The sequence below is a fragment of the Chelonus insularis genome, unplaced genomic scaffold, assembly GCF_013357705.1.
Source record: "Chelonus insularis isolate UGA/USDA-ARS -01 unplaced genomic scaffold, ASM1335770v1 contig_93_pilon, whole genome shotgun sequence".
Lineage (NCBI taxonomy): Eukaryota > Metazoa > Arthropoda > Insecta > Hymenoptera > Braconidae > Chelonus > Chelonus insularis.
In genome coordinates this window covers 598,894-625,862 of record NW_023276782.1, presented here as the reverse complement: position 1 = coordinate 625,862, position 26,969 = coordinate 598,894, and the positions used below count along the sequence as shown (strand labels likewise).

Sequence of the window (26,969 nt, the reverse complement as noted above, 5' to 3'; positions counted from 1 at the left end):
CATTGTGACAACGTGTTTTCTCGAATATTTTCTCAATTTTTTTCCATTCAATTTCTATGATGCTCGATTATATAACGACTATTATTCGTATTTCTCCAAAGAACTTTCAAAAAACGAAGCATTTTTTTTTTTATAACATATTCAAGTGCGGCTACGACAAGATGCATTCACTTTACATGTATTTCCCAAGTGCATTATTTTTGTTTTTATGAATATAATATATCAAAAGAACAAGTTATGGTCTGTTAACATTATGTAGCCTGTGTTATAAGTAGTAGAACCATAGTCAAAAGAAAATAGATAGTCGATACACTTGACAGAGTCTTTCATGATATTTGAGAGAATGCATTTTCAACATAATGAAACTGGACAGCCATAGTATTGCTTATTTTTCGATGAAAGACAGCTCTAGGGTTGTTATCAGGATTCTTGCCTGGGACATTGAGCTTGTCGGCACACTTGAAAACTCAACGTTCTTCATGGACAGAAACCAATCGATACGTATACGTAGCTTTTTCTCCGTTTACTCCTGTTCGCTAAATAATAACAAAAAATTCCTCTTAAAATTTTTTCAATATTTCTATACGTTATTGATAATATGTGAACATATTAAAATGTTTGCTTATGAAGTATACGTCAATAGTAGTAAAAAAAAAGAGAGAGTCAGTAAAGTATTTTATTTCTGAATATATATTTGGTATACTAGCATTTAAGTAAAGTTTCATTAAATATTAAATGACTGCCTCTTTAGCAAACTTTGAAACTCAGTACAGTATTAAATATGTTTATTGGGAAACAAATCTTGGGTAGCTAATAAAAAGTAAATAACTATAACTCTATTAAATTATCATTCATTATTTAGCTTTTGACTCATTAATTAGAGTATTTGAATAATAAAGATTAGACTTGGAATTAAAATTGTTGAAAAATTGGATAAGTACTTTACGAATTAATCTTCTTCTAATCTAAATAGATTCTGATTCTGGTAATTTATGCTGCATGAAGTTATCAAACCAAGAATGGTTTATTGATGAGGATGATTATTATCAGTACAATTGTATTTTGGATGCTAGATTGGGAAAGTCTAGTTGATGAAATATTAATTGAATTAAAATGCAATTAATGTGTGGAATTAATGACTAATTATTTAAAAATCGGAGTAAAAATAATCAGTTTTTGGGCACGCCCAGAGGAGGTCCGATTCGAGCCTAAATCATTTTTCAGACTCACAGAAAATATTTTTAGGCTGAGATTAGGCGTGCTTCGAGCTCCATTTGGGTCCATTTATTTTTACTCGGGAAATTGACTGATAAATTAATACTCACTAGTTGGTAGAAAATTAGTAACATTCAGCTATTGGTTAGAAAGATAAAACAATAGAGACCAGTCTTAATGATCTCTCCGTATGGAAAAATTAAGAAAAGCTGTAAATCATAAAAATGTGGATAACTTCTATGCTAATAGTGGTATGGGGTTGATCAAGGGCTCATTTAAAAGATCTTGACGGAAGGAAAAGAGTCGATATAGTAAAAATCATAATTGTCGCGAAACTCATGCTAAAATTAATGCAAATTCCCGTTTTACCCCATTTTAGGAGTGAAATAATTAATTTTTCATATGTTTGACCTGATTCCGCATTTCTACGCATCAAGACGAAGAGAATGAGTGGTCGATCATCGAAATCGGACAACTTTGATTTTTCGACCCGAAAAAATGGCAAGTGGTACCCCTTTCCATTTTTTTGGCGAAAAAATAAAAGTACTCCGATTTTCAAGTTTGACCACTCATTCTCTTCGTCTTGATACGTAGAAATGCGGAATCGAGGCACCACCCAGAAAAATTCACTTTAAGACCCTCAAAAAGGGGTAAAACTGGATACACATTACGAATTATCATCCCCTTGACTTTAAACTCCTATAACTCATGAACGGCTGGTCCAATGACCGTTTTTAGGGACGTTTTAGAAGCATTAAAATCTAAGGTATTTGACGATATCCATATATTTATTTAAAAAAAATTCCTTCACCCTTAAAATCGCTAAAATATAGAAAAAAATCACATTTTTTTAGGACTTTGCCAACTATTTTGGCAAATTCAAGGGTAAAAGAAATTTTTTTAACGATTTTTATGCATATGTACTTTTAGCTTAGATTCTGAAGTTTCCAAATACCTCCGTATAATTATTATTGGATGCTTTGTATAAGAGTTATAGATGTTCAAAGTCGAAGTAAGGGTAAAAAAATCATCTACTTTCGACTTTGAACCTCTATAACTCGTGGAAAAATTATCGAAGGATAATTTTCAAGAAGTATTTGGAAACTTCAGAATCTAAGCTAAAAGTACATATGCATAAAAATCGTTAAAAAAATTCCTTTTACCCTTAAATTTGCCAAAATAGTTGGCAAAGTCCCAAAAAAATGTGATTTTTTTTATATTTTAGCGATTTTAAGAGTAAAAGAAATGTTTTAAACAATTCTCAGAGATATATATGTTTAGCTTAGATTTTCAGCTTTTCAAAACGTCCCTAAAAACGGTAATTGGACTATCCGTTCATGAGTTATAAGGATTTAAAGTCAAAGGGATGATGATTGTTAATGTGCATCCAGTTCTACCCCTGTTTGAGGGTGTTAAAGTGAGTTTTTCCGGGCGGTGCCCCGATTCCGCATTTCTACGCATCAAGACGAAGAGAATGAGTGGTCGAACTTGAAAATCGGAGTACTTATATTTTTTGGCCAAAAAAAATGGAAAGGGGTACCACTTGCCATTTTTTCGGGTCGAAAAATCAAAGTTGTCCGATTTCGATGATCGACCACTCATTCTCTTCGTCTTGATGCGTAGAAATGCGGAATCAGGTCAAACATATGAAAAATTAATTATTTCACTCCTAAAATGGGGTAAAACGGGAATTTGCATTAATTTTAGCATGAGTTTCGCGACAATTATGATTTTTACTATATCGACTCTTTTCCTTCCGTCAAGATCTTTTAAATGAGCCCTTGATCAACCCCATACCACTATTAGCATAGAAGTTATCCACATTTTTATAATTTACAGCTTTTCGCCAAAATATTATCATTTCATTCATTTTGTCATGTGAAAATTTTCAAAAAAAATCAATTCGGTCCCCAAACGTTTTCTATAGTCTTATGAGGGGAATGAAATTTCTTTATACGGGTTCTAACAGAATCTTAAGACAAGAATAAATGACAAAAGTATAAAAAAACTAAACAAGAACAAACTACTGCCTATTTACACAACTGCAAGAGAATCATGAGGACAAACAAGTCTGTGACAAGTGTCCAACATGTCTTATTTCAGTTCTTCCGGCATGACTGTCCTATTCGAATCCTTTTCACTTCTCTTTTACTTCTCTCTAATATTTCAGTCGGTGGAAAGACATCAAGTACTGTGTTTATGTGACCTTCTTCAAAAGACACCCTCTGCAAAGTAACGTTCATTAAAATATATTTCTTAGCTTGTAATTACGCATTTAATTATTTAAACGAATAACCTAGCATTCATCTAAATTTTAGTTTTTTTCTCTTACCTTTTTACCATTTCACTTTAATTCCACTTTTTCATCGCTGTAAAGGAAAAGATTAAAACGAGTAGATACAGATAGAAAAAATTACCGTTAGTTTCAATGGTAAATGTTTAAAGGGAATTGATTACAATCTTTGATCATCCAATTGAAGCAAACGAATATTACAAATACTGATGAATAAATATTTTTTTAATTAATTCTTTTTAATGATCTATTATAAAAAAAATTGCTTTGAAATCTAAACGATATTTCCAGTTATTAAATAATTATAATTTTTTCTAATAAATGAGTAATTATTCTTTTTTATCAATTATATAATAAATTAAAATTCGTTGTAATATTATTAAAAATATCAATTTCATATAAAAGAAAATGAATGACTTAAAAAAATGAAATAATATAAAAAACCATTAATTTAAATGAAATCATTAATCACAGAAAACAATCTACTCTCAATACTTCAACACTTTAGAATGTGTAACCACAAATTTCTCTCTTCTGATTTACTGATGAAAAGTCTCACTCAAAGAGCATAATTAATTAGAAGAAAACTTTTTCCTCTTCTTGGCAATTCAATTTGTATCCTCAGGCAACTAAGAACTGTATGTCACAAACTGCAGTAGTTTATTCTCATAAAACCCTCTGCATCCAAAAGGCATAAGTGATTGCGCGACTCTTGAATGTTTTCCTTCATTCTATAGTCTATCACGACATTTTATCACGACTCCAAGATCTCATGATTCTAATGTAAGAGAACGTAGAGGCTAAAGACGACTAAACGGGATTGAAAGGAACCAACTTATCTAAAATGACATCGCACTGGACCAAACGACTCTCCAATGGGCTTATTTTTTTTTTCTTTTAAGAGGCCATATACTCATTGTTAAGCTTTATTCTTTGTGACAGCCCTTCTCGCTTTTACTCTTACCTTTATTCTCTTTGGCTCTGTTCTTATTTCACCCACTCGATCTCTCGTCAAGACTCTCGAGGGTTTTTTTTTAGTCGACGCTTTTATCTTACTTAGAAAATATTCATTAAAGTCTTCATTATTATTAATTTTTTTTTTTTTTAAATAAATTGCGTAAAAGTTATTAAAATAATTACCCTTAGTCTCATGATAATATTTATAATAAATCAGCAATTTTCATCATAATATTCTGAATATTTTTTTTAAGACTTTTGTATTATCATGTACAATCAAAAATGTTCGCCAAGTGCTATGGAAAAATATAGGTCACGACGACCTGCCAAAAAGGGGATTTTAGCAGGGTGCATTTAGTTATAAGTAAAGACCTACAGACGATGCATTAAAAACGTGAATTTTTATTTCACATCTTCAGGAGTTATATAAAAGGTAAAAGAGAAAAAAAAAAATAAATTTAAGTAAAAATAAACATCAGATAAGTCTTGGATTCAGAATAAAAATTATGACTACTTTCATAAATATATCTTTCTTCTCTGACACTAGTAAAGATATTAAATGTGAACAAAAATTATCTCAGTGAATTTTCTACTGATGGTGTTCATTGATGAAGAAAAATTGTTACTAAGGAATAGATTTTTCTAAAGTATATAAAAAATAAATTTAAAATTTTAATATAATAGTTGAAGTAATTTTTCTTAGATGAAACTGCTACCAATTACCCTTAGTCTGAAATAAAAGAGAAAAAGAGAAAAAAAAAGTATGACTATTAACAAAGTTTACTACTTTACGGATTTTGTTGGTAGGAGTAAATTCATGAGATACGTGAGGCAATTTTTTAGAAGGTAGATATCGACTAGAGAAAAGTTAATTTTCGGTATTTCAAGGAATTTCACATCCTTCGTAGACGAGTTCAAATCCCTGTGAAACGGAAAAATATCACTGAGTTCCACGTTTGCCATGCTCCGATGGAAATTTTCGTATATTGGCTTCATTTGCACATTTTACATCATCCGTCTCGTTTCACCATGATTTTATTTGCTTCCCCCGTCATCGCTTTATCATCCTTCTTCCAACGCTATCACCAATCCCTTCATTTTTGCGTGTCATGGGTAAATAAAAAATTACTATTTTGTGGTTTATATTTTAACAAATGAAAGAAAAAAAGAAAATGATAGATTGTTGAACAAAATGGAGTACACATAGTATGAGATTCAAGCAATATAGATTTATCTGACTGAAGCTATATCTCTGTGATCCTCTTTGTCGTAGCTCATTGGATAGCAATCAATCACGAGCTATTCCTTGCGACAGCGATAAATTTGACCGAATGCTTTGAAGCATGGAAAAAAATGAACGTATGCCAGAATATAACATATTGGAATTTTCTTTCCATCTGATGATGCATTACAGCTTTTACTTTGTTCTAGACTAGTACCAATCTAGACCCTAAACAACTTTCTTTTGTTCCTTTTCACATTTTCACTGACTTTAGTTGGTCCGTGTGACGTTCATTTCATTCAACTTTCCATTACAGTACTCACCGTGTCAGGATACGACGTCAGGGTAAACAGATCGCCAGTTGTTGAAGGATGCAATGCTGTCTTGTCTTGTACTGCGAGAGAGGACGTCAAGGAACATCTTACAGTCACATCCTGGTACAGAGATGACGCCATTTTACTACCTGGAAGCATAGATACTGGTAAAGTTTATTATTACCATTTTACCCCTTATTATACTACTTACATTCATAAACATTTGTATCTTTTGAGATCATTAATTCAAAATATAAAGATGAATTAAAATAACACAGTTCAAAGTGTTTTATTGAACACAATCGATTGTTCATCAATCACTTCAAAACCAACTCTGTTAGATAATTATTTTTATTAGACATTTTTATCAAAAACAAATTCATTTCCAAAAGCTAGTCTTCATTTTAAAATTGAAATATGTTATTTTTAATTGAAACTTTTATGTTTCTCGAAAAAGTCAAGTAGTTCACAATGATGAGAATGTTAAAGGAGTTCAGTTGATCAAATTTTTTAGTTTATTTGACCCGATTTCAGTAAGGAATGTTTACTGAGTTAGCTTGGTAGTTTTTACAACTTAATTACAGTTAAAGAGTTTAAGAAAAACCTTACACTCTTAGTATAATTATTTTAAAATACTTCTTAATTTAAAAAGCCAGGAAATGAATTTTAATTGTCAATCAATTTTTTATTATCCTAAACATCTGTAATTATAGCAATGATTTTAGTTTAGAATCCACTTTGTTAAAATTTTTAGTCATCTCTGTAATTGTTTATGATAAGATAATTAGAAATAAATGGACAAACACTTAGTTGGTATTTTGAATTATTTTAGACATTTTTTTAAGCAGTTAAGAAAATAAAAGAGATGATAAAAACAACTTTAAATGGGTGTTACTAGAAGAAAAGGAGATGTATACATGAATAGTAACGTTGAAGAAACTATATAAGCTTTTTGCTGAGCCTCTCAATCTCACTGCTCATGGTATAATATTCGCGTTGACAATCACCATGATTCTCTTATAATCTCTTTATTACGTTAATCATATTATTATTTTATTAGACATAACAATGTTTCATGTCGAGTTATCTTATTTATTTATTTTTAGTCTTAACTTTAAAACTTTCAGAAAAATATTTCCCAAAGGTCATACTTTTTGAGAGAAAAATTGAACAAAGCTGACGAAAACAATAGACATAGGCGATGGAAATCAAATAAATCCACTTGTGTGACATAAAAATCTGAATGTTCCCCTTTTTTATCAACTAATTCAAGTCATTCAGTTTACATTTTATTATGAACAATAGTTTAATATTTATTATAATCCATTCTCGACCTTTTACTAGGGGACGTTGTACTTCTACTGACATATATGAATACATCCAAGTGAATTCTCTTGTTTTATTTTTTTTTTCTCTCAACAATTGTTCATTGCTTTTGTTCTTTTTTCTATTTGTAAAACAACACCCTTTGACGGTTTTATTTTGAAGTAATTTTTCATTCAAATCATCTTCCTATCTTATTTTTATTTCTCTATAAAAAAAAATAATTAATTTTTAAATTATTAGACGACATTTCTATAAAATATTAAATATTTAATTATATATAGAAAAAGAAATATTTAAAAATATTTTTAAAAAATAAATCTAATTTTTGATACGTTTTTGATTGTAAGTAGTAGGAATAAAATTTCCAATCAAGTAATGAGAATGAAATGAATATTTTTCATTTATCATAATAAATGTAAATTTACTTTACACTGATTATGAATAACCATCAAAACTATGGAAATATTTACTCTGATATTTCATCCCATTTAAATATTCACACAAGCTATGAATGACAGATGACTACGAGGTAGTTTGCAAACATAAAAAAATGAAACTGCATCGTGGAGTAGCAAATTATCCAGCAAATTGACTTCATATAGTTTGAGAAATGCTCTAGGTTTTGTATTAATGCAGTTAGCCATCACTTTCAGCAAACTCCATGAATTTAAGGGGTCTAAAACAAAACTATAGCTAGCGCTTTATCATTTCTATACTCTACACCTTTGATTTGAATCTCCTGCCTAGTGTATGCTCGAGCATTCATGTTCCATACATATTTATACAGCTTGGGGAAATGTAACAGGTTATATGCTATAGTAGTCCCTACCTACTTTTGTCTTTTATCATTGCTTCTCTCACTCTTTCTCATATTCTCATTCGCTTCTGCAGCTCACAGTGAACGATGAATGTGTAAAGATGCATCGTAGCATGTTGAAGTATGATACGTTTGTTTTGCAAAGCTAGTAATCCCATATGTTCATCCCTCAAACTTCCAGCACGTGCTCTAGCTTTTTAATATGCTGATTATCTTGTAATTACATTTATTCGCCTCTCAAAGACTCATTTTTATATAAGATCATAAAACGACGATAGTCGTCTTTAGCTTATCAATCCAGTTGTCTACTAAAAAAAAAAATTTTTTTTATTATTATTTGAAAAACAAAAATTTTAAAATGATAAATTACCTGAAGTATTTATTAGACACGAATGATGATGGATAGATATCAAGCTTCGTGTTTTAAATAGTTTGTCACAGTAAAGCTGAGACAAAGGGGCTGTAATTTAGGTGATCATCGTCAAAAGTTTTGGAATAGATCGTTTCCAACAGTCTCTTTCCGTGTGGAAACTAAATACACTTTGCAAACAAGGCATTGATATATACAGGCCCAACTAGGTTTCCGAAATTCTATTTCAGGTTAATTCCAGACCTTATAAAGTCCTGAATTAACCTATTTATCTCCTCATTTTTAAAAGAATAAAAACAATTTTAATGTAATATTTGCACTTGATTCAAAATAAACAGCATCTTCCACCAATGACGCAAATAAAATTAATTTCTTAAATGAAAATAAAGAAATACCGTTTTAGAATGAGTGAATGATTCATTATTGTTGTTGATGTTTTATTAATTTTTATCAACTTTCAATTTAAAGCCACAATAACACCGAAAATGTATTTTCTGTTGAATAACAGAGGATGTAATAGTATAGCTTGAGAGAAGAAAAATAAAGAAAGCGGAGGGAAAGAGAAATTGATAAAAGAATAAATGTACTGAGAAGTGTAGAGTGAAAATTTGAAAAATAAAACTACACAGATATATATGTATAATGTGGCACGTGTGTATACAAGAAAAATTATATAACACGTAGAAATTGTGGGAATACGACTATTTATCTCCGTATTTTTATTCTATTCGCGAAGGCGATATTAAATTGCTTCTTCGCAGCAGACGCACGCTCCAATACTCACCCCAGTACCTCTTTCATTCCCTAACCCATCCCTCACCACTTCATCCTCCTTCTTCGAAGTAACGGATCCTTCTCTTATATCTCCATTACCAAGTGACCCTATCAAAGAAAATATTTTCTTCTCTTAATTCTTTTACGTTTCTCATAAATAATAATTATCTCACAGGAGGAAGATTTGTCGTTACATCTCAGGGCGATCTGCACATAAGAAACACACGAGCTGATGATGGTAGAGCTCTCTATTGGTGTTTAACTCTACACACACTGACGGGGGAAAGGAGAAAAAGCGAACATGTGACCTTGACTGTAACAGGTAATTAATCATGAAACTACCTGTATAAAAAATTTTTGTTCGCCAAAGGTTCCTCAAATATTCGCCAGTAAAAAAGTTTTCTTCGTGAGACTATGGGAAACGTTTGGGGAACTAAGTTTGCTAAAATTATAGCAAGTTCCCGTTTTACCCCATTTTAGGAGTGAAATAATTAATTTTTTTTATGTTTGACCCGATTCCGCATATCTACGCATCAAGACGAAGAGAATGAGTCCTCGATCATTGAAATCGAACAACTTTGATTTTTCGACCCAAAAAAATGGCAAGTGGTACCCCTTTCAATTTTTTTTGGCCAAAAAATAAAAGTTCTCCGATTTTCAAGTTTGACCACTCATTCTCTTTGTCTTGATGCGTAGAAATGCGGAATCGGGGCACCGCCCAGAAAAACTCACTTTAACACCCTCAAAAAGGGGTAAAACTGGATACACATTACAACTCATCGTCCCTTTGACTTTAAATCCTTATAACTCATGAACGGATGGTCCAATTACCATTTTTAGGGACGTTTTAGAAGCATTAAAATCTAAGCTAAACATACATATCCATGAAAAGTGTTTAAAAAATTTCTTTCACCCTTAAAATTGCAAAAATATGAAAAAAAATCACATTCTTTTGGGACTTTGCCAACTATTTTGGCAAATTTAAGGGTGAAAGAAATTTTTTTAACGATTTTTATGCATATGTACTTTTAGCTTAGATTCTAAAGTTTCCAAATACCTTCTTATAATCATTATTGGATAATTTGTATAAGAGTTATAGAGGTCCAAAGTTGAAAGTAGATGACTTTTTTACCCTGACTTCGACTTTGGACCTTTATAACTCGTGGAAAAATCATCAGATGATGATTTTTGAGGACTATCTGGAAACTTCAGAATTTAAGCTAAAGATTCATATCCATAAAAAACGTTTAAAAAATTTCTTTCACTCTCAAAATGGCCAAATTAGTTGGCAAAGTCCCAAAAAAATGTGATTTTTTAAATATTTTAGCGATTTTAAGGGTGAAATAAATTTTTTCCTATCAATCTATGGATATTGTTAGATAGCTTAGATTTTAATGCTTCTAAAATGTCCCTAAAAACGGTCATTGGACCAGCCGTTCATGAGTTATAGGAGTTTAAAGTCAAGGGGATGATAATTCGTAATGTGTATCCAGTTTTACCCCTTTTTGAGGGTCTTAAAGTGAATTTTTCTGGGTGGTGCCTCGATTCCGCATTTCTACGCATCAAGACGAAGAGAATGAGTGGTCAAACTTGAAAATCGGAGTACTTTTATTTTTTCGCCAAAAAAATGGAAAGGGGTACCACTTGCCATTTTTTTGGGTCGAAAAATCAAAGTTGTCCGATTTTAATGATCGACCACTCATTCTCTTCGTCTTGATGCGTAGAAATGCGGAATCGGGTCAAACATATAAAAAATTAATTATTTCACTCCTAAAATGGGGTAAAACGGGAACTTGATTAGATATTCATCTACTGGCCTTTTCAATTATATTCAAAGTACCTATTATTTTTCTTCAGAAATTAAATGTTTGCAATGACTTGAATGTCTCCATAACTAACAGCTTTTTCTAAACAATTTGCTTATGTTTTGTGCTGTAAACTACCAAAAAAGATAACTGATGAGTTTTTTTTATTATACAGAACCAACTGGATCAATGCCACCGAGACTAATGCAACCTTCCCAGATAGCTATCTCTGCAGAGAGAGGTTCAGATGTGCACTTAACATGTTCAGCACAAGGTAGTCCACCTCCCCAATTCACTTGGTATCGTGATATAAACGGTTAGTAATCAATATAGGCATAATACGTAGAGAATAGAATCATTTTCAATTAGTATTATGAATAATTTAATTATTTTAATCTCTACGATCTTATTGCAATCATAAAAATGTCATTGAATAGGCCATTCAATTCCTGTCGAGTCTTTCGGTAGAATCCAGCTTTGGGGTGACTTAATGCAAATCCGCCGTGTAGATGCTCAAGATGCAGGAAGATATATCTGTAGAGCCAGCAACCAATTTGGAGAACAAAGAGCCGAGACACATTTATCCGTAACATCTAAATTAAACGCTAGAATTCAACCACGCTTTCAAGTCGTCAATTCAGGAGAATCTGCCACCATGAACTGCACGGTCGAGGGCTATCCAGTGGAAAGTGTGGAGTGGTTACATGATGGAGTACCAGTTCTTACGGCTCAAGATTCAAGAATTCGGTTATTAGCTCCATTAGTTCTAGTTGTTGGCTCAGTTGGTAGGAGAGATAAAGGAATGTATCAATGTTTAGTACGAAGTGATAAAGAAAATGCTCAAGCAACAGCCGAATTAAAATTAGGAGGTGAACTTTTTTAATTTTTTAATGAGATTTATATTTAAAATTTTATATTTATTTGTTAACGAATTTAAATAAAAAATTCATTGCGGAATAAACATTTCAACTGTATCGAAAAAGATGTCAATTACATGAATGAATGATTACTTGGATATTTTTTTAGACTTTTCTTGTCAATTTGTAAAGAAACGTAATCAGCTTATGAATTTCCTTCTGTATAATTGCACAGAAGAAAAATATACGATGGAATAACAGTCTTATTTGGAATTTTTTTTTGATCAATTATTAAAATAAAATCAGTCAAGAAATAATAAAAGTTAAATTTCTTTATGAAAAATGGATAAATTCATAATTTCTAACTTTAGTGTAAAAATTTGATATAGATACCGTACCCGAACTTCAATATACGTTTATCGAACAAGCCTTGAGGCCTGGACCTCCTGTATCTTTAAGATGTTCTGCCACGGGTTCACCGCCACCCTCGTTTACTTGGTTATTAGATGGCGAGCCTTTGAGTGAGATTGCTCAGGGACACAGGTACTTCGTAAAGTAATTTTACGTCTAAATTAACATCTAATTACATTTGTCTCGTAGGTATGCTATAGGACAGTACGTCGATCAATCTGGAGACGTAATAAGCCACTTGAATATCACATCAGCTGGAGCTGAGGACGGTGGGCTTTATGCTTGTATGGCAAGAAATACATTGGCTGCTGTTGAACACAAAGCAAGACTCAATATTTATGGTAAATACTTTATTTTCGATGCATTTAATTACATAAATAAACAAATAATTAATTCTCGTTATTTATGATAAATAATCTTTCATAAATATTTTTAATAAAATTATTGAACAGAATTCTCAATTACTTTTTTATTTATTAAACTGGGTTATTTGAAAACATAGTATCGGTTTGTTATTGATTGGATCATAAATAAAATTTATTTCAGGTCCTCCTTATATTCGTTCCATTGGACCTGTACGTGCAATAGCTGGGATTGATACTACAATAGCATGTCCTTATTCTGGATACCCTATAACTTCAGTCGAATGGTCAAGAGGTGGAGTGGAATTACCTCTAGATATGCGACATCGAGTTGATACTGAGGGCTACTTGACTATCGCTACAGTCGATCCGGATGATGCTGGTACTTATACGTGCACAGTTCGTGCAAGTACTGGAGAAACTGCCAGCCGAGATATAAAATTGACCGTGAGCAGTAAGTCTTACATCTTTACTGTATAAATAAGAAAAGTCATTGGTGGTTATATATCATAAATATACTATATAAATATATCATAAATGTGTCATAAATATTATCTAAGAAGAGAGACTGCGGCAAGGGTCTTGAATCCGATAATCGTTATCGTGAAAATCATTTTTCACACGACTCGTAGGAAGAAAAGTATATCGTAAAATAAATCCAAAAATGTGAAATAAAATAAATGGAAATATTATACTTTTTCTTGTTATTTTACGTCGTGTTTCTTGATATTTTTTATTCATTGTATATTTAAGGTCCGCCTGTTATGAGTCCTTTTTCATTTCCACCAAATTTACAAGAGGGAAGTCGAGCTCAAATTACCTGTGGAGTTACCTCTGGTGATCTTCCTATTTATTTTTCGTGGCTCAAAGATGGAGAGCCTTTACCTTCTTCTCTAAAAGTAAGTACTCATCATTATTCATAATATCCAATATCTAACCCAAGTAAATCCATTTTTTATTTTAAATGACACGAAAGTACATTTTTTTATCAGCATTCCATATTTCTTAGCATAGAATTAAGAGAGAAAAAGAATGTTTTAATAAAAAATATCCTTTAAATATAAATTGAATTTGTTTTAGATTGAAGAAAGAGGTGCAGAGTTTTTTAGTTTGTTAGTTTTTAAAGAACTTACTTCAAAGCATAGTGGAAAATACACATGTGTTGCTACAAATAGTGCTGCAAAAGTAAATCATACAACTGAATTGTTAGTTAAAGTTCCTCCTCAATGGACCTATGAACCCCAAGACGTATCAAGTCTTCTCGGTAATCCCCTGAATGTTCATTGTGAAGCTAAGGGGTTTCCCCCTCCTCGAATTACTTGGCTGCGAAGTAGAGGAAGAAATTCTAATGACTATCAGCAGTTAGAGGAGAGCTTGGATAGTAGGATTATGATTCTACCAAATGGATCATTATGGACTGCTTCTGCAGGTCCTCAAGACGAAGGGCATTATCTTTGTAGAGCAAATAATGGTATTGGTTCGGGGCTCAGCAAAGTCATTTATGTCTCAGTGAATGGTAATAATTCATTTAATATATTTATTGAACAGGAAAATCTATTGTTTCAATTCCATTAATTTTTCATCAATTATTTCCAATGATTATTTGATTACAAATATTGACATTATTTTCCATGATAACTTAATTAATTTTGAAGATAATTTTTCCTAAACTAATTAATTAATCTCTCAATAGAACCCGCGAGATTTGAGCAACAAAGCAAGAATGTAACGATAAGAAGAGGAGAATCAGTAACTCTAGATTGTACAGTAATTGGTGATAATCCTATAGAAGTTCAATGGCTACACAATAATGATCGATTGGATACTAATAATCACCGATTAAGTATAAGTCAGGTAAAAACAGACACTGGACTGAAATCCCAATTATCTATCGGAGGCAGCGATAGACATGACTCTGGCATTTATAGGTGTACTGCTGAAAATGCCTTTGGCAAAAGTGAACATATTATTTATTTAGCTGTTCAAGGTGAAATGTCTTATCTCACACTAATATTTATTTCTATTTGATTAAGAACGAGAATTAAATAAGAAATTTTTTCTTCAGAACGACCTGATCCACCAACTGCCTTAGAAGTAATAGAGATAGGCTCCAGATCAATAAGACTTTCATGGAAAAGATCTTTTGATGGAAATAGTCCAATTCGAAATTATATTATCCAATATAGACCTTTAAATCATGGAATAACTGACGACTGGGAACCTTCAAAGACTCACAATGTTACATTTACTCCTGGCAACTCAAATATTGGAGCTTCAACTAATCCAACTCAAAACGGACTCTCTAGATACGATTCTACAAGTGATGACCAAGAAGTTGCACTTGTTGGAGGTCTCCACCCAGCTGTTACGTATGCATTCCGAGTATTTGCAATAAATCCTATCGATGCAAGTGAACCAACAGACCCAGTCGTGGCTAAAACTCAGGAAGAGGCTCCAACTGAGCCGCCACAAAACATAAAAGTCCAATCCGCTGGATCGGGAGAGTTGATCGTCACATGGCAATCGCCCCCCAAGGAATCGTGTAATGGAGACCTTCTAGGATATATTGTAACATGGTCTGAACATTCGTCTTCGACTTCCGGAGTCAATCAAAGTAAAAGTTTAACTGTAAATGGATGGGCAACGACTAAAGTCCAACTGACAGGATTAAGAAAGTTTACGAAGTATGATATATCGATAAAAGCTTTTAACAGCATTGCTGCTGGACCAGCTAGTCCAACCATCGTTGGAACAACTCAAGAAGGAGGTAAAATATTGATTTAAAAAAAAATCTGCTGAAAATCTGGAAAAAAGTTTCGAAAATTATATTTAATTTAAATTTTGTTAAATTTATTTTAGTTCCGGAAGCTCCGCCAACTCAAGTAACTTGTGCTCCACTCTCCTCTCAGAGCGTGAAAGTCTCTTGGAGTGCACCACCGGCTCATCAGCATGGTGGGATAATTCAGGGATATAAAGTTTATTACAGACCAGTACCTACTGATAACATGGAAATATCAACAGTAGGTGAAGTCAAACGGACTTCTAGTGAAGAAACATATCTTCACACTTTGTACAAATATACCAACTATTCTATCAGGGTATTAGCATACACTGGAGCTGGAGATGGCGTTCTAAGTCCTGCGATTTATTGTACAACTGAAGAAGATGGTAATAATCTTTGATCAAGATAGCTGTAATTTTAAGGACAATTACTTTTCTATAGCTAGTTTAATTATTTTTATTTTCTTATTTTATTTCAGTACCAGGACCTCCTGCAGGAATTAAAGCTCTTGCTCTCACAGCTGAAAGTATTTTAGTATCTTGGCTTCCCCCTTTGCAACCGAATGGTCAAGTGTCTCAGTATACAGTTTATAGTAGAGAAACTGGAGCCAGTCGACACAACACACATACAATGCACGAACCTCCATCATCACCTACTGATACCTTAACAATGGAACTTCGGGGGTTGACTGAAAGGTATTTAATTAAATGTAAATATTGATAGTCTCAAGCTTGTTAATAGATGCTTTCAAAAGATAGTAACTCAAGCGACGAATTATTGTCCTCAAATAAAAAAAGTTTACAACATTCTATGTGTAGAGTGTTAAATTAAAGAAAAACACTATATAATTCATGTAAATAATTGTGAAAATTTCTCTCTTCTTAGCCAACTGTATGAATTCTGGGTTTCCGCAACAACTGGACTAGGTGAAGGAGAACCAACAACGATAGTAACTCAAACAACAAACACCCGAGCTCCAGCACGAGTAGCATCTTTTTCTCAACTCCTAAGGCGTGCTGTAAAGTCTTCAGTTACTTTATCATGTTTAGTAGTAGGAAACCCAACCCCTCGACCTGTGTGGACTCATAAAAATACTCAAATTTTTACTGGTCGTCTATATGAAATCACAGCTGAGGGTCACTTGAATATTCATGGTATTGAGCCGTCTGTCGCTGGAAATTATACTTGTTCAGCAAGTAACCTGTTTGGTGATGATTCTATCACCTATACACTCGTAGTTGTTATGCCTCCAAAAGCTCCTCAGTTAGAACTTCAGTATACGACTACTCATAGTGTTAAATTACGTTGGAGCCACCCAGAAAATGGTGGAGCAACGATACAAGGATATGTTTTGAGTTATAAAAAAGATCAAGGTGGTTGGGAAGAAATAATGTTGTCTCCAGAACAAACAGAATTTACGCTTAATGGTCTGAAATGTGGTTCATCTTATTTAGCTCATTTAACAGCACACAATCGAGTTGGTACGGGAGATCCTAGTGCGTTGATAAGTGCTACAACCAAAGGAACTGCACCACATCTTCCTAAAGAACGTGAAATCATTACTGCTAATGCTACATCTGTGAGATTGAATTTATTATCATGGCCTAATGGTGGTTGTCCAATTCACTATTATACCGTTGAATATCGAAGACGAATAAACACTGAACCATGGATTTTAGTAGCAAGTAAAGCTACAGAAAATCTTGTTATTAGAGATTTGAAACCTGCTGCTTGGTATAGCTTAAGGCTTACAGCTCATAATGATGCGGGTGCAACACAAACTAAGATGGAATTTGCTACTACGACTTTAAGTGGCATCAGCATTGGTCCTCCGAATGATTTAATTATGGATGATGAACTAGAAAAAAATCCACAGAATCATAAAGTGTTGTATGTTGTAGTCCCTCTTATTTGTGCAATTATTTTGATCGTTTCCGCAGTTATACTCGGCTATGTTATGCTGAAGAGGAGTGGAAGGTCTAGTTATTTAGGGGAAATGTTGCCTGGCCAACCCGGACAAACGGGTTTAGGGATCAACCCTCAATCTCAACATCAAACCCATCATCATATGTCTAGTTGTATGTCAACAGTTCAATTAAAATCTACTGCTGAGAGGGATAATAGGAGAAATCACCAGGTTTATACTAGCTCACCAGTTAAACAAGATAATCATAAAGCTAATGATCACGGATCTGGTAAGTAAAACAAACACTAGAAAAAATGATTTATCTATGATTTCATCAATTGTTTTTCTTCTAGAAATGTATGAAATTAGTCCATATGCAACGTTCAGTGTACCAGGAAGAGACAATCGATCTGTGAATACAGCGACATTGGATTATACAATGCAATTTAAAACTTTTGGTCATTTAGAAAATGAAGATATCAACACGATAGATTACGAGAGATCCAGTGTCGATTTCGAACGGTATGTATATGTAATTTTTTTTTCCAATCAACCAGTAGAATAGTTAAATCCTCTGAGCACATCATCATCTTCCCCATGTTCCTTTCTTTTTCTCGTTCTGTCTGACGTGCAGGTCTAAAACCCCTAGATGGCACAAACAACGTTACTTTCCAAGCATCGCTGAAGCGGAAAGTAAACTTCGGTCTAGTCGTCCAGGCTCTGGAAGTGATACTTCAGGAAGTCCTTGTGGAGAATGCGCTGGACCAAGTTATCGAGTTCCAGTTAAACCTTGTAGAGGTAAAGATTGCCTCAGTAGTCAAATAAAATTTATAGATTTTTTTGTATTTAATTTGTTCAATATATAAATATCTAAATTTCAGATGTATTCTCGAGAGGAGTGGAATCAAGTACGGAATCTAACAACGAAGGTTCTCCGTCATTAGCACGAAGAAGAAGTCGACAACCGTGCCGGTCTACTCGCAGGTAGCCAAGGTTTGTTTGTTCACAATAGCACTCAGTCTCATTATATATCCATTTGTTTACGACTTACTCAAATAAAAAATTTCTACATCTAAATAAAAATTCTGATAAAGCCTTCGAATTATAATTAACAATTGTTTAGAATTATAATAGATTTTAAATCAGTTACTGAAATAGTATGCCAGCTAATTAATGCATGTATTGAAAAGAATTTTTGTTATAGATAGAAAATAAATGAGTATTTATAAAGATGAGTTGAATGATGTTAATAATAAAATAATTAGTTCGGTGGAAGACATGACTTTGCTGCCTCCGAGTGGATTCAGTGACAGCCGTGAATTGAGCGAGGCGGAGTGTGATCGTGATCGTGATTGGCAGGGACTATCCATCGCTACGCGACATAGCGGTAGTCTTGGAAGGCTACCGGTTGATGCAGTCGAAACAATGCTTGCTAGGTACTTGTCTTTTTAAATAATTTGTTACTAAATGGAAAAACTAATGATTGAACTAATAATGATTTATTGTTTACAGGTATCAACAAAGAAAAGAACAAGAAAGACAAGAATTTACAATACATGTGTGATAGAATTAACAGGAATGAGTTTCGAGCTGGCCAAATATTTTCGCGGGACGATGAAGGCCCTGAAACTGTCGAATAAATATAACAAAATGAAAGATAGATAAAAGATGTATCAATATATTACTGCTTAGTAATAATTGGTCAATTGAATTTACGATATAAATTGATAAATGATTTAGCAAAATGAATTAGAAAATAATACGGCTGCTTCGCCTCGTTTTGCAATTCGGTTGTAAATATTAGTTTATCAACACAATGAATTACTGCCACAAAATATACGAGACTGCAAAATATAGTTGTTGACTGTCTTTAGACCAATAACTTGATCGTAAGTGCAGAAACTATCAAAATAAATCTGCACTGTGATCTGTACTGTGTACTTTACAAATGATGAATTATATAAATTATTAATTAATATGATTCTCATATTTGTTATTTATTGTTTTTCTATTTATGAGGTAATGTTTTCATACATCTCGTATTAAAAACTTTGGAAAATTTGAAAGTGGAGAAAACTCTCTAACTGGTTTCTTACCACAATTTACACTGACAAAAATTGTATTACGCCAAAAGTAGTATAGATAATTGATTTTTCATTAAAATACTTTCAAACGTTTATTATGAGAAATTTATTCAATTTCACCCTAAAAGTGTAGAATGAATCCTAATTTTAGTTACTTTAATATTCCAGTAATAATAAAAAAAATAATATTTTCCAACCCTCTGTCCTTAAACTGTATTATAGAAAAGAAATAATTTTTTGCAATTTGTTTTTTTTTATGTTTTTTTTATTTGAGTAAATAAATTTTATGAAATCAGATTATTTTTAGCATTCCTCTAGATTATTAAAAAAATTATCTTACAGTTTTGTCGGAACATTTTGTAATAGGAATAAAAAGGAATGAGGAGGATACGTACTATAATACTGCTGACTCAATAGCATTGAGCAAAATAAAATAAGATATTAAAAGAATAATAATAATTATTATTTGAACTCAAAAGATTTTAAATTGGTTAATGCTTTGTCATACAATGAATATCCATATCTTAAAATAAACACTCATAATTTTTTATGAATCATTTCTAATATCTGATTAGTGATACTTTTAAAATTATAAAAATTAAGAAAAAAATACTTAAATTCTCAATAAATTTTAGGAACTCAATTGTTACGATATTTGAGAAAATTCTTGATTTTAGTGAACATTTAAAAGAATTGAATTTATTTTACTCATAATTTAATTTTCATAGACGCATAAAACAGTTGCAGTGGAAAATAAATGAAGCTACAAAAGTACTGTTTCACAATTTATTGTAGATTATCGATAAATGTAGAATAATTACTATTATAATTATTAATCGAAGATACTGAAGACTTTACGTTCACTCCAGATATCCCCGATTTAAAAGTTTATTCAAAAATAATTACAAATTTAAAATAAAATTATAAAGAAAAAGCTAAAAGTTATTTATCGAAGATATCTTAGAGTGATCACTCAATCATGTCGTCAAACACAAAGTGATTTAATTCTCAAAATTTTTTAACCAAAAATTCATTCACATGGAATTTCTACTGCATCTTTTTTTCGTTGTAAATATTATTACGGACAATAGTTTGTTACATTCCATACGATTACAGTTTATGATACAATTTTTAATTTTAATTTTACTTGTTGCTCGTTTATCCATTAATATATTGTTGAAATTAGTGCCAGTCGTGATCATTAAAAATGACTGTTTTCTAACTTTTTCTTTTTTTACCACATACTCTCATAGAGCATATACATATATGCGTCTATCGATTATTAATCTACACTAAGATCTTAATAACGAAAGTCATCTTTAGGTAATTATACTTATTTTAAAAAAGTTTTCCAAAATTTCGGAGATCCGTATAAACGTAGAAATATCGTATTAAAAACTTGAAAAAGGTACCCTATTTTTTTCGTTTTTTATTATTTTTTTTTTTTGGGATAGTAGTGATACGGATTCTTTAATATTTTAATTAGGCGACATTGAATGATTACCATGAAAATTACGATAGGCTCATTGTTAGTTGTTCATCATACTGAGAAGTAGCATTTCAAACAAATATCGATTTTACATGTACGCAATTCTCACTATGTCTAACTTACATATCACTTAATGTTCTTGACTTATTTTATCCTGTAGTGTTTATTATTATTATTAATTATTTTTTTAAACTTTTAGTCAGTATTTTTTCGCATTAAGTTTAGTGTGCGTTCATCGCATATGGAAATGTGTGTGCAATCCCTCCGTTAACAATTAAAAACACTTTAATTGTATAAACAAAAAAAATAAATAAAAAAGAACTAAGGATCACGCGAGAATAATGAAGTTAATTTATTAAATGTTCTCAGATTGACGAGCTCAAAAAAAATTTCTACGTCACATTTTAATACAATATTTTATTTTTCTTCACAACTTCCGTTACCTTCATACCTAGCTCTTACTTTCTGATCAATTCCTTATGTCAAATTTTCTGTTAACCCACATCAGACATTATATTTTCATGTAACGTTGAATTTAGTTAATAATTAATACTTGTTTATATATGATATGATCCCTTAGATGACGTAGATTTGCTAATAGTTTAAGAATTATGAAAATTTTAATTATCAAACAATCATTAGAAAAACAGTAATTCTATTATAATGCAATGAATAATATACATCTCAATCGTCTTTATAAACTATCGATTGTAGTTCAAAAAATCTTAGTAATGTGATGATAGTATTATTACTTGTAAAAGTAATAAAATTTATTTCAAAATACTCATGAAATTAAAACTACAATCGATATTTTATAGTTGATTGACGATTAAAAAGTGAAATTTTTAAAACAAAGAACTTGCTCTTTTTCAGGCAGGTTTTTTTTAAGATAGAAATCGTCGATCCAAAAAATATAAAATGCAATTTATCTAATGGACCCCAACATTTATATACAAGTACACTGACGTATGGGCTATTAGAACCGTATATTGACCTACTCTCATTCCAGTCAAATTTTTATTCATTTAAAATTTTATCAGTACCCATGTCCAATTTTATCTCCCCGTCCATTCTCCTATCGATTTCCTTATCTTATTGCGAGTTCTCACAAACAATTGTTAATACAAAAGGAGAAGGGACGAGAGAGAAAGAGTAAGAGAGAGAATAGGACTACGACTTGCATGTACTTTTTTTCAAACATACGGTACCATTTTCGACTATGAACCGTCATACCCATGTCGCTCGTCTGGCCTACATTTATGGCTTCATTTTAGAATTATTTTAATAACAATAAATGACACTTTAATTAATATCCCTACATTCTTTTCAGCGTATATTATTATTCTTAATAAATTTATAATGGGCGCGGCCCAAAGCTATATCCCTTGTTCCATTGCTTCGCGAAATAATTTATTTATTATCCGAGCGACAACACCGATCGACGATTTCATGAGAGACTTATCATCGTTGATATATTTTACCTATCATTTATTATTTTATGTTTTAAATTATATTGTTGTGTGTAATAATTATAATTCGATTGTTCTGCCAATTAAAAACTTTCCACCACCCTGCTATATAAAATGCCGTATTAAAGTAACTCAAGATTACGACAAAAAAAAATTTCATGCTTCTATGATGTTACGTCAATACTTTTGTCGATTCATTTAATTTTGCTGCTCGTAACAAAAGAACATTAATTCCAGTTTGATTGCAGGAATGGTCCAAATATACATATTTATATAATATACTTTTTTGGTTTTAACGAGAAAAAAAATCTCTACTTCCCAAAATATAATTCAATTTTCGATGTTTATTCATTGAGATTTTGATAATTCATATCAGCAATAATTTCCTGTAATGAAAAAATACATCGAATTAATAAAGTTCTTTAATTAATGTCATGATATTTGATTATTGATTTTTAATAAACTTACATTTTTGTTGGCACTCTCAATATTTTCATTAACTGCCGCCGCCACAGCTTTCTCATTAATATCAATCTCTTCAACAGCCTGAAACATAAAGTTTCAATTAATATACTTGAATTATTTAGTAGAATATTTTCATTTTGATTATATTTTTAATGTGAAATCAGATGGCCCCAAATATCAGTCTTAATCTAACAAATTTAGATTCGAGAACCAAATATTATATTGGTCGAATGGTAATTCATCATCAAAGAATAAAAAATTTGTTCTACTTGAAGTAATGAGTTTTAATATTGAATATCAGAAGTACGTTAATGAATAAGAAAGTCCGAATAAAAGACTGTTGATAACTGTTCAATTAAAATTGGTTAACTATCGATCAACTATTTAAACTATTTTAATTGATTAACTATTGGTAGTTTCATCCTATCATCAACAATTTAATTTACGTGATTAATTAAACTCCAGGAATACGTACTTTGGTTACTGAGGTAACATCTTCGGTGATAGCGGGTGCTACAGGTGCAGTGACTTCAGTTTGGACAGATGCAAGTGGACTTTTCGGGGTTTCCTCAGTGGATTCCGTTGTACTATTCAAGGTGGAATTTTCAACAGGAGCTTCAGTCTCGGGTATGCTCTGTAGAAAAAAAAAATACCATAAAATATTCATTTCATATTAAAGGTTGATTAAATATATATTTTCTAAGTTTTTAATTCCCAACATGCTGTATAAAAACAACTCGACACAAATTCAACTCTTATTCTATTTTTATAAATTATGATTTTATTCATAAGGATAAATACTTGTCATCTAAAAGGGAAAAGAATAAGCCATTATTACAAATACAAATTATTTGTTTTATCATGCTTAGCTTATTTTAAACAAGTCAACGTAAATTCTCATAATTGTTCCCGTCAGTCAACAAGGCAATCAAAATAATCATGCTTATTTCCAAGATGCTTAAATAAAAATGGTTGTTAGATACGGGAATAAGTATGAGAAACAGATAAGTTATTGAAATAAAGAATTGAATACAAATAAAATTATTAGCTAGGAATTAAGACGTCTATCAATGAGTTTTCTTGCAATTTAACACGTGTAATAAGATAAAAGAATAGCCACAAGTGGCTTTAATTCAATTGAACATGGGATGTGTTAATATTTGTAAGAAAACCAAGAGGCAAATAACACAGGAATTGGTGATAAATTTGGATATTTGGATTTGTACTAGCGATGTTAACAATCATATTGGTGGATTATTATGATGTAGGCAGGGTAGATGTTGAAGTTGAGTTCTCTCTATTATCTAATGACTATTGAATGATGTGTGAAAAATAAAATAGAATGATTTATGATTATATTTATATAACCAAAGGAAATTTTTCTTTGAACTCTAATAAACATACAACACTACCTATCCTTCATACAGGCATTAAGGTATCGGAGTGTGGAGATGGAAAATGATAGATGAGTTGAAAAGAGGCCCTATCTTTAACTGCGAAGTATTACACTGCACAGTCTTCACAATGGCCTTGGAGAATAAAAAACCAGGAGGTATTTTGATGGAGATTTTTTGTTGGTTTGGTTTAAACTATACCACAAAGATAGTAGCTTGATTTTTTTACGGATCGCATGATGATTTTTAATTTGGAGTTTTTAATAACGCTTGACTGTCTGACTCATGCCAGAATTTAGTTCCTTGTTAGTCACCTGGTCGTTCTTCTGGATCTGATGATTTAACAAACTATCGACGGACGCTGTTTTGTCTTCAATTGTATCAGATTGCCTATTTTCCAAGTCAGATTTCGTATTGATTTCTTCAACTGGAGCTGCTATCGTTTCTTTTACAAATTCGTGATTATTCTTCTCAACAAAAGCCTCAATTTTTTTATCCTCGTTCACTTCAGGTTCCACTAATTCGTTTGAGGACTCTACTGTTCCAAGGGAGACTTCTGGACTGGGACTTCTGGACAATGTCGGGATATCTTCAACAGTTTCTTGAGGATTGGAAGACACTATGTCTGGCACTTGTTCACATGCTGCGACTTCTGGAGGCGGTGGTGGCAAATTATTAATCTCTTGAAGTGAAAGTGGATTTTGAGATTCGATTGAAGTGTCTACAACAGTTTCTGTAGGCGGAGAAGGAATTGAATTATCTGTAGATTGCAATGAAAAATCTTCAACTTCTAATTTTGGTTGCATCACATTGTCGGTTTCTATTGGCTCTGAAAGAGGAGGACTGTCTTCAATTTGTGAAGTAATAAAATTAATGAATTGTGACGATGCCTTGGGTATAGGAATTGGCGACTCTGGAATAGGCGGTGGAATTTCCTCATCTTCATTATCAGTTTTTATCGTGGTATCTATCTCCATTTTGACATCTGTATTATTATCATCATCTATTTCCTTTACATCATCTTCAGTTGATTTTTCACTTGTGATAATCTCTTCAGTCTTAGAAGTTTCGTCAATTTTTTCAAATTGATTGTTGCAAGTTTGCTGGTCAACAACAGCAGCAGTAGTTTCAATAGCTATTTCTTCAACTTCTATTGGACAAGTTTTTGTATTGTCACTTAAATCTGTAAGAGAAGAATGTTCTTCAATAGGAATATCCGTATCAATATTTTCCCGATGAACATCTTCAACTATTGATTGCACATCTTGAGTTTCTATTGCTTTAGATTCAACTTGAACTGCTTCTTCTACTTCCTCCTTATTTTCTATTGCTTTTGAGTCAATTTCTATATTACTCTCCATTGATTCTGGTTCGCTATTTACAATTTCATTATCATTTTTGTGATAATCTAAGCGACATGCGTTAGCTAGATCTGCCTCTGCAGGAAGTTTTAGTGCCTCAGCAAGAGCTGATGCATTGGCAGCAGCTGATTGTGCCTGCTGAAGGGGCGATGGATTAATGGGGGTTGGGGGTGGACTAGATGGAAGCAAGGAAGGAAAGTCCTCACTGGTTTTCCTCTCAATGATAGACGGTGCAATAATCGGCTGGGGTTGGGACATGACTTCTATCGGGGCTGCTACGGCTTGCGTTGGACTGACCTCAACTTTCTCTACTTCTTTTTCAGTTTTTTCTTCTTTCTTATCCTCGACAGGGACGGGGATTGGGGCAGTGGGAGATGAGGGTGCCTCTTGCTTTTCCTCAGCTGGACTTGATGTTACTTCAGGTGCCGCTGCAGGCTTCTCCTCATTTTTAACTTCATTTTCTCCCGCCGCTGATTCATTCAGGCTAGTTACTGATTTTTCTTCTACTGGACTTGCTGCTGCATTCTCAGCTTCTTCACCGCCCTAAAAATTATATCAATGTATATCTTCATCTTGGTTGAATTTATTCATTTTTTTATTCATTCTCCGAAATTATTTGTTAAACTTTGCAACTATTATATGCAAACTCTCAGTTCTAATTACGAGATTTTGATACTTTCCGCTTTCTTAGGTAACATAAAAACTCATAATTGAGATGATTTTATTTAATTTGCTGTGAGCTAGAAGCTGTACAAGCTTCTCTGATAATTTATATTCACTTTAAATTAAAATTTTAAATGAGTTAAAATATTCAATTTTTGAAGCCGTAGCATGGGAATTGATTATCAGGCAACATTTGTTTTAGATTGTGATAAAAAATTGGTATTGAGATTTTCTTTGTTAAAATACCTAAACAACAATGAAGGTCATTGAAAAAAAATACACAATCATCTTTGTGATTACTCCTTCCATTACCTACCTTCTCGAGTGGTTAAAAAATTGAAGAATAAATTTAATCTATTCGAGAAAAGCCAGCGAAGATTTTGTATAAAAAATTTTTGTTAATAATTTCAAAAATAACACCTTTTTACATATTTATAGGCACATTTAATAACAAATATTAGTACAAGAGACTCTCACGTCAAATCGGAGGTATATTATTTATTAGAATCATATGAATTCTTGAACACATACTGAATAAATTGAACGTACTTATTAAGTTTGTTATAGAAGAGCTAAGAGGTGGTGAGTCAGGTAGTCTGGTTCAAAATATTTCACTCAAAATAGTTCAATTTT

At 32.0% G+C, this 26,969-nt stretch overlaps 2 protein-coding genes across 7 annotated transcripts in view; one reads left to right on the top strand and one right to left on the bottom strand.

Moving 5' to 3' along the window:
• The window catches only part of Dscam3 (Down syndrome cell adhesion molecule 3), a 67,080-nt gene extending 47,547 nt beyond the window's left edge, over nucleotides 1-19,533 (top strand). The window contains exons 5-23 of one of the 3 annotated variants that reach the window (XM_035092385.1): nucleotides 6,004-6,168; nucleotides 9,464-9,610; nucleotides 11,269-11,409; nucleotides 11,531-11,962; nucleotides 12,340-12,493; nucleotides 12,551-12,702; nucleotides 12,908-13,177; nucleotides 13,477-13,622; nucleotides 13,804-14,239; nucleotides 14,417-14,710; nucleotides 14,789-15,490; nucleotides 15,583-15,891; nucleotides 15,984-16,200; nucleotides 16,391-17,700; nucleotides 17,765-17,933; nucleotides 18,061-18,209; nucleotides 18,293-18,395; nucleotides 18,677-18,847; nucleotides 18,924-19,533. In XM_035092385.1, the coding sequence (XP_034948276.1) occupies nucleotides 6,004-6,168; nucleotides 9,464-9,610; nucleotides 11,269-11,409; nucleotides 11,531-11,962; nucleotides 12,340-12,493; nucleotides 12,551-12,702; nucleotides 12,908-13,177; nucleotides 13,477-13,622; nucleotides 13,804-14,239; nucleotides 14,417-14,710; nucleotides 14,789-15,490; nucleotides 15,583-15,891; nucleotides 15,984-16,200; nucleotides 16,391-17,700; nucleotides 17,765-17,933; nucleotides 18,061-18,209; nucleotides 18,293-18,395; nucleotides 18,677-18,847; nucleotides 18,924-18,975 (5,519 nt within the window). In that variant the 3' untranslated portion in view covers nucleotides 18,976-19,533. Of the gene's footprint in view, nucleotides 1-6,003; nucleotides 6,169-9,463; nucleotides 9,611-11,268; nucleotides 11,410-11,530; nucleotides 11,963-12,339; nucleotides 12,494-12,550; nucleotides 12,703-12,907; nucleotides 13,178-13,476; nucleotides 13,623-13,803; nucleotides 14,240-14,416; nucleotides 14,711-14,788; nucleotides 15,491-15,582; nucleotides 15,892-15,983; nucleotides 16,201-16,390; nucleotides 17,701-17,764; nucleotides 17,934-18,045; nucleotides 18,210-18,292; nucleotides 18,405-18,676; nucleotides 18,848-18,923 lie in introns of those variants that run through there. The other 2 variants (XM_035092384.1, XM_035092386.1) reach the window with 2 other exon arrangements.
• Nucleotides 19,534-22,650: 3,117 nt separating this feature from the next.
• LOC118072494 (A-kinase anchor protein 200-like) overlaps nucleotides 22,651-26,969 on the bottom strand; it is a 40,463-nt gene continuing 36,144 nt past the window's right edge. For all 4 annotated transcript variants that reach the window (XM_035092403.1, XM_035092404.1, XM_035092405.1 and 1 more), the window contains 4 exons: nucleotides 24,627-26,216; nucleotides 23,394-23,552; nucleotides 22,922-22,999; nucleotides 22,651-22,839 (listed from right to left, as the gene is read on the bottom strand). In XM_035092403.1, the coding sequence (XP_034948294.1) occupies nucleotides 22,798-22,839; nucleotides 22,922-22,999; nucleotides 23,394-23,552; nucleotides 24,627-26,216 (1,869 nt within the window). In that variant the 3' untranslated portion in view covers nucleotides 22,651-22,797. The remainder of the gene's footprint in view (nucleotides 22,840-22,921; nucleotides 23,000-23,393; nucleotides 23,553-24,626; nucleotides 26,217-26,969) is intronic.